General features: G+C 33.6%; 1 protein-coding gene across 1 annotated transcript in view; it reads right to left on the reverse strand.

Annotated features, from left to right (window-relative positions):
• Positions 1 to 12,683, reverse strand: part of LOC123240198 (phospholipid scramblase 4-like) — a 60,101-nt gene that overhangs the window by 28,007 nt on the left and 19,411 nt on the right. Inside the window, exons 2-4 of the mRNA XM_044667614.1 lie at positions 9,377 to 9,404; positions 7,797 to 7,892; positions 2,876 to 3,108 (exon numbers count right to left, since the gene is read on the reverse strand). Of these exons, the coding sequence (XP_044523549.1) occupies positions 2,876 to 3,108; positions 7,797 to 7,892; positions 9,377 to 9,383 (336 nt within the window). The 5' untranslated portion in view covers positions 9,384 to 9,404. The remainder of the gene's footprint in view (positions 1 to 2,875; positions 3,109 to 7,796; positions 7,893 to 9,376; positions 9,405 to 12,683) is intronic.

Raw genomic sequence — 12,683 nt, forward strand, 5'->3', positions numbered from 1 at the left:
AGAAGTGATTAATTTATATATATATATATATGTATATATATATACACACACATACACACACACATACATATTTGTCATCACCTAGAAAACCTAGATCACAAAGTCTAGTCTATAGCGATTACATAATAGCTATATGTTGTATAAATTAATATTGACAAATGTAGCAAATGTAAAAACACCTGTCTTCATTGTTGATTCCTTTTCTCCTCCTGCCCAATGTGGACACCCCCAAAATCTTTACTTTCATGCCTCTCTGTCTCTAATGTCCCACTCCCTTGGTTAAGGCTTCAACTTTGCTGTTGTCTGTCTATTCTCCATCACTCACCCTAATTCACACTCTAGATATTGTCCATCTAATATCTCTACTTGGTTATTCTTTGGTCACTTCAAATTCAACATGTTTCATACACCAGCAGTAGTAGTAAAAACAACAATAACATTTGTGTACATTCTGTTTATAAAACACTTAATACATTTTTTGTCACTTGATCCTTAAAACAACCCTGTGAGGTAGGAGTTCTTATTATTCTCAATGTCCAGGTGAGGAAACTGAAGATAGGAGAATTTAGACAATATGCTTAGGGTCTTTTCAGCTAGTTAAATGTTCAAAGAAGAATTCAAATTCGGGTCTTCTTGACTCCAAATCCAATACTCTACCTATTTAGTCTTCTCCTCCTGTAACTGGCTTTCCTTATTAATATTTTAATCTAGAAATATTGAGAATCGCCAGTCAGTTAAGAATTTATTAAGGGATTAATATGCCCCAGAGGCTGTGCTATGCCAGGGGGATACAAAAAAGGCAAAAATATTGAGTCGACTTTCAAGTAATAGCTCATATTCCAATGAGGGAGACAACATGAAAACAACTCTGTATATATGCAATATGCACAGGTGTAAATCTTGGAGGGAAGGCAAAGGGGAAGATGGAAGAAGGGAAACCAAGAATTCCTTCTTATAGTAGGTGGGGTTTAAACTGAGTCTTGAAGGAGGTCTAGAGTCAGAGGTAAATAATGAGAGCATACTGGGTATGTGGAATAACCAATGAAAATATGTGAACATCATTATAAAAATGCTTTTAATAGAAATAAATTCAGATTTAAATAAATGGAGAAATATGAATTATTTGTGCATGGGCAGAGCCAATATGATTAAATGACAGTCCGATGTAAACTAATCTACTCATGCAATGCCATCCCAATTTAATTACCAAAAATATTGCAATGAACTAGGAATAAGTATAACAGATTTCATTTGAAAAAAACAAAAGGTCAAAAATGTTGAAGGAATTAATGAAAATAACATAAAGGAAAGAGGTCAAGAAGTATCAGACTTTAAACTATATTATAAATCAGTAATTATCAAACTCTCTGGTACTGGGCAAGAAAAAGAAGAGTAGATCAGTAGAACAGAATAGTCATACAAGAAAGAGTTGTAAAAGATTATAGTAATAGTATTTGACAAAAGTAAAGGTCCAAATTTTCAGATTAATAATTCACTATTTGGTAAAAATTGTTGGTTAAACTGAAAAGCTGTCTGACAGAAATTAAGTATAGATCAGTCTTAAGCCATTTACCAACGTAAGATCAAAATGGATACGTGCATATGCATAAAATGAGATATCATAAGCAAATTAGAACAGGAAATATTACTTATGAGATTTATGAATAAAAGAAGAATTTATGCATTAACAAGAAAAGGCATAGAGAAACTGGATAATTTTGAATATGTTAAATTAAAAATGTTTTCATCAAATAAAACTAATGTAGCCAAGATTAGAAGGAAAGCAATAAGTTGGTGTTAAAATTTATAGACAGTTTATCAGATAGAGATTTCATATCGAAAATATGCAGAGGATTTCATCAAGTATATAAGTTTATGAGCCATTCAGCAATTGATAAATGATAAAAAAGGTATGAACACAGTTTTTGAATAAAGAAATCAAAGCTATATATTAGTATATTAAAAAAACTCTATCACTGATTAGAGAAATGCAAATCAAAATAATTCTGAGATATAATCTCACATCTATCAGATTGGCTAAAATGGTAAAAGGACAAAATGGCAAATATTGGAGGAGATGTGAGAAAATAGAGACACTAATACTATTGGTGAAACTGTGGACTGAGCTAACCATTTTGGAGAGCAATTTTGAATTATGTTCAAAGAATTACAAAACTGTGTATACATTTTGATCCAGTAATACCACTACTACGTTTAGTTCCTAAGGTGATCAGGGAAAAAGGAAAATAACTTATATATTCTAAAATATTTATAGTAGCTCTCTTTGTGGTGGCAAAAACCTGGAAACCGAAGGGATGTCCATCCATGGGGAATTGGGTAAATAAATTGTAGCATATAATTGTGATGGAATGCTACTATGCCATAAGAAATGACAAGCAGGTAATTTTGGAAAAACATGAAAAGACCTACATGAGATTATGAAGAATGAAATGAACAGAACCAAGAGAACATTATATAAAGCAAGAGAAATACAGTCTGAAGAGTGACTTTTGTAGTCTACCTCCAGAGAAACAACTGATAAATAGAAATAAATAAGATATAATTTTATGCGTGTGTGTGTGTGTGTGTGTGTGTGTGTGTGTGTGTGTGTGTATAATGTCTTCTCCAATGGGAGGAGAAAGGAGAGAATTAACTGGGTATTTTAATGTTACAAAAAAAATTTTTTTAAATAAAAGAAATGGAATTGTTTTTACTTCCTCCTGTCCCCTACCACTTATATAAATTTCACCAAATTCCATCATTACTTTATACAAAATATCTCAATAACCTTGAAAACCAATATATATTTTGTCTAGCATATGAATATTAATATACAATAGAGTGAATAAACTAAAGGTCAAGTAGATTCACCTACCTGAGACAGATATTCCAGACCAGGTGGGCTATTTGGGAGTGGAGGTGGTCCTGGCATCCATGATATCTGAGGAGGTTGATTTAGGTTCATATTAAAGCCAGGCTGATACATAATTGGCTGGCCACCACTTGGATAATACATGGGCATGCCACCAGGCTGATATGGAGCTACATAGCCTACAGGGCCAGGACCAGGATAGCCTGCGGTAGGATAACCAACTGGTCCAGGAGGTCCTGAATATGGAGGAATTAGAGTTGAAAAAAAAATTAAGGTCATTTTGAAGATGAACATTATACAATTTTCAAAATGGAAACCTATAGAACCCTACTATGATATAAGCTCTTGCACAGTTTTGGAAATGGTCCTTCCTTCATTAAGGCAGGACCATAGCTTATTCATCTTTCCAGCTCTCCAATGTCTAACCTACTGTGATATACATGCTAATTGCTGAGTGTTTATTAACTGAATTAATGAATAAGATAATATGCAAATATCTCTCTTTTAGATCTCTCAATGGATCTACTCAACTGTGAGAGAATTATGTAGAAACAGGTGTAGCAGGAAAAAACACTTTGAACTTAGAATCAAAACACCTTATTTCAAATCCTGTCTCTGCCTTTTACTGCCTATATGGTCTTGGGAAAGTCATTTACACAATCTGGACTTTAATTTACTTTCCTGTAAAATGAAGAGACCTGGATTAGAGGTCTAAGATTTATTTCAGCTCAAAGATTCTATGAAATCTCCAATTAAGAAAAAATATATTGTATGTATATTTCATTTAATACTACTTAATATCTCAATTGTTTAAAAAAGTCAAACTTTTCTCATTATATTTAACCTACATTGTCACATAAACTACCAAGATAAATGAATCTGGAATAAATAACTAAAAGCTTAAACAACACCAAAGGCTTAAAGTGAATTTATTTTGAATTCAAAATTGTGGTTCTTTGTACAATTGTAGAATTGGTTGGTTTTGTTTAACTCCCTTTCTTGTGACAAGCAGAGATTTAATGCCAGTTGACTTTAATGGGAAACAACTATGATGTAATACGCAAAAAGCTTCCATCATATTTTTTAATTGTTCTTTAAGTTCTGAGATGCAGACCATTTGAGTGGAGTTAAGAACTAGCTACAACCATCGGATTTTATTTGGCTATTAACAAAAAAATAAATTCCTATGCTCTTAAAAAATGTAGCAAGGACATCATTGCTTTTCATGACTGAGCAATGAGTTGATGCCTTGTATACTTTTTATAGCTAATATAAGAGTATATAATTTATCTATGGATCCTCACAACAGTATGTCCCATGTGAGAAAATGTATTGGTAAACCTTAAAAATCTACTGAAATCTGATTACATGTATATATATATATATGTGTGTGTGTGTGTACATATATAAAATCATATAGAAGTATGCACATAATGTAGAATTAATGTTTACAAAATTAGTCTGACAATCTTACTAAGGTCTCCATACGGATGGCTATAGGTTTCTATTGTGATTCATGAAACCCAGAGAGACCATTTCTCCTTCATGTATAAGTAAATTTCAGTGAAGTATATCTTACTCTTCATCTAATGCTATTTTAATATTTTATTAATGAATTGTTAGTATTTATTCCTTTTAAATTTTCTCCTAATATTTTTCTTTCATTCCTAAGTGTGATTTTGAATTTCAGGGGAAAAAAAACTCCATGGAAACATATCTCCAGGCCAAGAATTCAAGTCAATGGAAAATATAATTGAGACTTACAAAAACTTACTTTACTGATTTTTAAAGAGAACATGTATTCCAAAAGATGTCACATTTGGAATCACAGACAAATACAAACTTATGCCACTAGGTGGCAGGCATAGTGATTTTTTTTTTCTCCCAAATGAAATAGCAACTGGAAATTCACAAGACAGTGAATCCATGTTTTTAAAGGAATCTTTACAAAAAAAGATTTGTTTTAGCAGATAGTTACAGTTCAAAGATACATTTTTCTAAAAGACAATTTCTTATTTTAAATAAAGAGGATTTATCAGTTGATAGTTATAAATGCTAATTAATGCTAAACTGCTAATTAATGAGCAGTTAATAGGATTAATTTTAAATAGACAAAGTATGGGACATATGAAGTCCAGAAATCCATACGAAAAGGAAAATAAACTTGAAAATGAAATTCTGGGTGCAGCAGCTCTACCTGCTGATATTTATAAAATTTTATATATTAATAAAATTGTCTAGATATCATAAATAAGTACAGTTATTTAAAAATTTGAGAAAAAAATTAATGCCCCATTTAGCACTATTTCATTGCTAATCTAGCCATCTCAAATGTTTTCATGAATTTCCTTCTTTACTGTCTGTGCCAAATAATATTCATTTATAGTGTCTTAAATTTTACAAAGTATGTTACTATATAACAACCCTATGAATTTGTTACTGTAGGTATTATTTTTATGTGCTTCACATAATAAGATACTGAGTCTCTGAGAAACTACATGACTAGTCACAGAGTTTAAAAGTATTGGAAAAATAATGCAAAACCAGATTCCCTGCTCCAAGTTCAGTCTTTTTTCCCCTATAACAAAGAGAAATATTGACCTATGAGTTAGACTAATATACACTATTTTAGAAGCATAGCTGTAAAGTGGAGTTGAAGGTGGGGTATAGCTAGCAAAGGATCTAGAATGAGTATTTTCTTGTTTAGGTATAATTTTATATGAACAGTAATTGAGCACAAAACATGGAGGTAACCTGGAAAGGCAGATAATGCTGAATATTGCCTGAATACCACCTGAGGAAAAGTGTGTGTGAAAATATTGTTTCTTCCAAAGCACATTGCAGTGGATCAGATAATTGCCTAGAGTTTACTGACTTAAGCCTAGAGCTGATGCAATTAGTTCTGTACTATTCATTATTCTAGGATTTCTCTTATGCCTCTAGTGTCAAATTCATGGATTCTTTACCTTTTTTCAGGATTGTAATCCCTTGAACAATGTCTGGTTCTACTCTCTGGTCTGGTAGACTCTGGTCTACCTCTACTCCATAGTGTTTTTAAATATATAAGATTTTTAAAATGTTTTTAAAATGTAAGATAAAATATATGGGATAATGAAGAAAACCAATTATATTTAAATAGTTATCAATTATTTTTTTAATTGAAGGATCCTTTGTTAAGAAACTTTGAACTGTAATTCCCCAACTAACAAATGGTCAAAGGATATGAATAAGCATTTTTCAGATGAAGAAATCAGTCATCAATTTTTAATTTATTAAATTAATTAATTAATTAACATTGAATTAAAACTGTTTTAAATCATTCTTTATTAAAGAAATGCAATTTAAAACAACTCTGAGGTACCACCTCACACCTATCAGATTTGCCATTATGACAATAAAGGGAAATGATAAATTTTGGAGGGTATGTGACAAAACTGGAAAACTAAAGCATTTTTGGTGGAGTTGTGAACTGATGCAACCATTCTGTAGGGCAGTTTGGAACTATGCTCAAAAGGCAATAAAATTGTACATATCCTTTCATCCTATAAAACCAGTACTATATCCCAAAAAGATGTTTTAAAGGGGAAAGGACCTAGTTGTACAAATATATTTATAACAGCATTTTGGCATCAGAGTATTAGAAATTGAAAGGATGTTCATCTGCTGGAGAATGGCTGAACAAATTGTGGTATGTGATGGTGATGAAATACTACTCTGCTATAAGAAATGTTAAGCACAATGATTTCAGGAAAAGGAGGAAAAACCTACATGAACTGATGCAGAGTAAAATAAGCAAAACTAAGAGAACATCGTACACAATAATAGCAATACTGTATGATTATCAAATGTGAAATACTTAGCTACTCTCAGTAACGCAATGATCTAGGACAATTCTGAAGACCTTATAACAAAGAATGCTATCAACCTCTAGACAGAACTGTTGGAGTAGGAAATGCAGATCAAAGCATATTATTTTGATTTATTTGTGTTTTTAATTTTAGAGTTTTGGTTTTACATGAGTTTTGTCTTTTTTTTGTGTGTGTGTCATCTTCTACAATTAAAATATAAGCTCCTCAAGGGCAAGACTGGCTTCTCTTTGTATCTCCATCACTTAGCACAGTACCTGGCAAACAGTAATTATCTACTAAATCTTTATTGGCTTGTTAGCCTGAATCATCTTGGTTTCCAGACATTTATCATTGATATCTGAAACAGGACTCAATCCAGCCAACAATTTCTTTTTAAATCCTCACTGATTTTGTTTGTACAAAAGCTCTTCAATCTTTGTGAAATCCATAATGTCTCTTTTATCTTTGATGATCACCACTATCTCCTTTGGTTAAGAATTCTCTACTTTGCCATATTTCTGAAAGGCATTATAATAATAATAATCACTAACACATTAGTGCTTTACATTTTGCAAAGTCCTTTACAAATATCTGATTTGATCTTCCCAACAACTCTGGGAAATAGTTGCTATTATTATTTCCATTTTACAGATAAGGAAAGTGAATCAGGCAGAGATTATGTGGCTTAAGTAGGGCCCAAAAGCTAATAATTGTCTTAGACTAGATTCATGTTCAAGTTTTCCTAATTCCAATTCTAGCATACTCCACCAAATCTCATAGTTCCTTTAAGGTACCTCCTTCTCTTCTCTATTTTTTTATATTAAAGTTGTGACCTTTTATATCATGATATAGTGCTACTGGTCCAATTCTCATTTTTGTCCCATTGATTGTTCTTTAGATAATATACATTTAAGAAGATACTATACCTGGACTAGACTAATTCATTTACCATAGCCATAAATACAATGACAATGGCAAAAGTGTTGTGAGAAAATGTATCTCCCTAAAACCTTTACCATGAATTCCTAACGAGCCAAAAGAAGAAAAAAGGTTACCTTTCTGAAGACTGATCTTACCTGGTTGATAATGAGAAGGGTAGGAAGGAGGGTCTTCTGGTCTTGGATGGGGTGATTTTTCCATATCATTTACAGGTGCAGTAGGAGCTGTAGGGGCTAGAGAAAAACCACAATTGTAAAACAATGCTATTCTGAACTCAAAGTATCCATGGACTTTTTAGTCTAAAAAGTCTAGAAAGAAATAGTATATACAAAGCATAATGTGATTTTTTTTAACTTAGAGAAATGTGTTGTGGGAGGGGCAGGTTCATGGCTCGTTCAATAGAGGGGCAAGCCTAGAGACAGGAGGATTCTGGGTTCAAATATGACCTCATATACTTCCTAGTTGTATGACCCTAGGCAAGTCATTTAACCCCAATTTCCAAGCCCTTACCCCTCTTCTGCTTTGGAACCAATATTTAGAATCAATTCTAAGACAGAAAGTAATGGTTAAAAAACAAATAAACAAACAAAATGTGTCATGAGAGAAAATCTAACATAAATTACTCATTTTACATATTTTTTAAATTACTGATTCCAAAGAAGCAAAAGGAGGGAGAGAACTGAGTATTCTATGAATTATGTCAGCACAACAAAGGTGTGTCTTAGCTAGACAGATATGAAGTTGTTATTTATTACAACCAGCTAAGTGTCTTTGTGCTTTACAATAAATAAATTAATCTCTTCCAAATAGTGGCAAATATTTAGTTAAGTTTAATGAATATCAAGGAAGACAGATAACATTCAGGGCTATACTAAGATGGAGCAATTGGTAATTTGGTTTAGAGTGTCAAAGTTTAGAATGTACCCAAATCACTTAGGATCCTTCATCAACAGAAAAAAATGAGCTAAGGGCATAATTAGCAAGAATTTTTCACTAAAATAGGAAGCTTCTAAAAGGAAGAATTCTTCCTTCTGAAGGTTTTCCCCTATTCTCCTTAACCGAATTATCCCAGATACCAAAATTGCTAATTACATCTCTGAAAACACTTCAATATTAATCTAACTAACTTAATATTTAATACAAATACTTTAATAATTCAAGGATATGTGTTTTCATCAGTATTTTGAGGGGAAATGGCGGCTATTATTATCTCTAATGTCACAGATTATGATACCTCCATTAGTAGACATTCAGCATGAACTTCTGTTAATACTGAAAAAAAATTTAGTAGCCAACTATCTAAATAGGAAACATTCCAAATTGAGTTTGTCTAATCTAATTCAACACAACAAGCATTTTTAAAGCATATATTTCATGCAAGGCAGTGGGGGCAGTATCAAAAAATGACTAGAAGTCAATTATACTAAAACAAAATATAGAAACAAAACAATACAAATTTTATTTAATTCACAAAAATTCAGACATGTTCCAAAACTATTCCAAAACAATGAATAAATGTATGTACATATGAATATGCTATGTACATATGATCTATTGCCTTTAAGTTTGATATGTTTTATTCTTACATAATAAAACATTTCCAAAATACATCTTCTCTATGATAGCTCTCTTTTAAGAAAGTAAAATAATTTAGCAAAACTAACAATAGCATAACTCAAATCTGACAATTCATGGATATAAACACTCATCGACTCACCTTGCATTTCTAGGACTTATATCCAATTCTGAAAAAAAAAAAAAACACAAAACAAAAAAAAGTATTTAAATGTCCAGAAAAAAACTTCTTATAGGTCCATATAATAAATCACAACTAATTGTTTACCTTTCATTGTAAAAATAAGCCCAAATAGGACCAATTAAAATCCATACATATGATTTTTTAGGAAGGGTAAAAATGAATGATCCCATGAATGTGAAGTTAAACTGGTTTGGGCTAGGTCAAACTCACTATATTTTCCAAACAGGAAATCAAATAGGAAAGCCATTTTAAAATATCTCCAGCACTGTTTCCATCGTGGCCAGCTCAAAGGTCTGAACCAGTCATGAAATGGCTTGGATGAATTTTATTTGAAGCTAGCAAAAATCATCCAGTGAATATACTCCCCCTTCAGTCAGGAAACCTCTCAGGTATTTCAGGAAACATTCCAATCTTATCAGTTACTACTGATCATTGGAATGAATACAGTACTAATTAAATATATGTACATATATAAATGTATGCATGAGTATATCCTAATATATCATGAATTAATGTATTATAATCTATTCTATATATTGGAATTATATTAGTTTATATTGACTATAGGTTCATATTAGTCCATATTAATATTATTCCATATATTAAAATTTTTTTAGTTCTCAAATGATAATTATACCTCAGATAATTTTGGCATCACTAGTCATCTATATTTATTTGCTTTCCCCACAACTTTAATTTCATTGCTATTAAGAATTCCTAGTATATCCATTATGCTAAACTCACTCTGATTGTTCATCTTAATCTCTTAACCCATCCCACTGCAAACTAATCTAATTCAAACTTTTATTAAACTAAAAATAGTAGGTGACTTCCGGTTAAGATGGCAGCAGAGTAAGGAGCAGTTGCTCAATCTCTCCTAACCAAAGCATACAGAACTCCTTAAGGGGACATAAAAACGAACCCAGACGAACGAAGGAACCCCACAACATGGCGCAGCATTGAAGGTATACAGAATCGGGGCATTTCCACGCTATAAAGGGGTGAAACAGCTCTCACTAAAACGCAAGAGGAAGAAGCCCCTCCACCCACACACACACCACCCACAACGCCAAGGCCAACACACAAGAATGAAAACAGGATTGGGGCAACCAGTAAATCACTAGCAGCCCCAGGGCTTGTACCTGTGAGCTGCCAGACGTGAGACCCCAAGTGGTTGGGGGGACACACGGACTTTCCCCAGCATCTACGCGGGTGAAGGCTCTGCCACAGGCGCGAATAAAGATCTATAAAGCAGGGACTTTCCCTGAGCTTATGCACAGGTGAAGGCAGTACCTTAGGCGTCAATAAAGATTTCCAGCTTAGGCTAGGACATCAAGTAAGGACGTGGTGCAGACAGGAGCGAAGCTGTGGAAGTAGCCCCAGAGACCGCTGAAGGAGCCTCGGCAGAGGGGCAGACCAGGACTACCAGGAAGCCTGACCCCAAGGACAAGAAGACCGGAGCCATCAGAAGATTAGAAAGCGCAGGCAGACCCTGAGTGTGAGGACAAAGCTGAAAAGGGGCGGGGCTAATAATAGCAAGCCATAGGGAAGCCCAGAAGAAAAAGATTACCAAGAAAAACTCTGGAACACTCAACAACTTTTACACAGAGAAAATCCAGACAACAGAGGAGGACAAACAAATAACCAAACCTCCCCCCAAAAATGAAAGCTGGTCGCAAGCTATTAGAGTTCAAAAATGAGATGTTGAGGAAGATGGAAGAAATCTGGCAAGAAAATAACAGTTTAAAAGGCAGAAATTCGCAATTGTAAAGTGAGGCAAGTCAACTGAAGACCAGAAATGACCAGAATGAAAAGGAAAACCAAAAGAATATAGCTGAAAAACAAAAGATTATAGCTGAAAACCAGTCCTTAAAGGCTAGAATCGAACAATTAGAAGCCAATGATCTCTCAAGACAACAAGAACAAATAAAACAAAGTCAAAAGATTGATAAAATAGAAGGAAACATGAAATATCTCAATGAGAAAGTGACAGACCCAGAAAACCAGTCTAGAAGAGACAATTTGAGAATCATTGGTCTTCCAGAAAAGGCAGAAATTAATAGAAACTTGGACTCCATACTTAAAGAAATTATTCAGCAAAACTGCCCTGAAGTTCTACAAGAGGGTAATATAGACATTGAAAGGATCCATAGATCACCCTCTATACTGGACACAGAAAAGTCAACACCAAGGAATATAATAGCCAAATTCAAGAGCTTTCAAGTAAAAGAAAAAAATCTTACAAGAAGCCAGAAAGAGACAATTCAAATATGAAGGAGCACCAATCAGGATCACAAAGGATCTGGCAGCCTCCACGCTAAAAGACCGCAAGGATTGGAATACGATATTCAGAAAGCAAGAGAGCTGGGCCTTCAGCCACGAATCAACTACCCATCGAAACTGACTATATACTTCCAGGAGAAAGTATGGGCATTCAACAAAATTGAAGATTTCCAAGTTTTTGTACAAAAGAGACCAGTACTAAATGGAAAGTTTGATACCCAACCACAAAAATCAAGAGAAACATGAAAAGGTAAATAAGAAACAGAGGGAAAAGAAAGAAAACTCATAATCTTTTAAAGTTGAGTCTTTAAGGGCCTCAATAATATCTAATTATCTGTATTCCTATGTGGAGAACTGGTATGTATAATTCTCTGTAGTGAACTCTATTCACTATTATAATATTCACTATTGTAGCAACCAGAAGAATAATTCATAGTGAGAGGACAGGAAAATAAATGGTCTAAGATGACATGGAGGGTGGGAAAGGGGGGGGGGAGTAGTAGGGGACACCAAGAAAAATCTGAGTAAATAAGAAAAATAGGATATTCTATTACACACAAAGAGGGCATGGGAAGGGGAGGGGATAAATACTATCATAAGAAGGAGAAGAAAATAGCATTAAGAGGTAATAATCAAACATTACTCTCAGTGTAATTAACCCGGAGAGGGAAGAGTAGCTTTATTATCCATTCAGATAAAAAACTCTATCTAACCCTACTGAGAAAGTCAGAAAGGATAAACCAAAGGGAGCAGGGGAGTGGGGAGGTCAAAAAAGGGAGGGGAGAAGAAGGGGGAGGGAATTCATTAGGCCTTTAAAAAACAAAAAGAGAGGAATAACAAGGGAGGGGGCAGAAAGGGAAGTCAATCAAGGGAGGGGATAAGGGATACAGGCTCAAAGCAAACGACTGGTTTAAAAGAAAATAGTGTAAGAAGAAGGGGTGGGTCTAGGGGAGGATACAAAAATGTCAGTGAATGCACAACT

This window comes from Gracilinanus agilis, chromosome 3 (assembly GCF_016433145.1).
Source record: "Gracilinanus agilis isolate LMUSP501 chromosome 3, AgileGrace, whole genome shotgun sequence".
NCBI lineage: Eukaryota > Metazoa > Chordata > Mammalia > Didelphimorphia > Didelphidae > Gracilinanus > Gracilinanus agilis.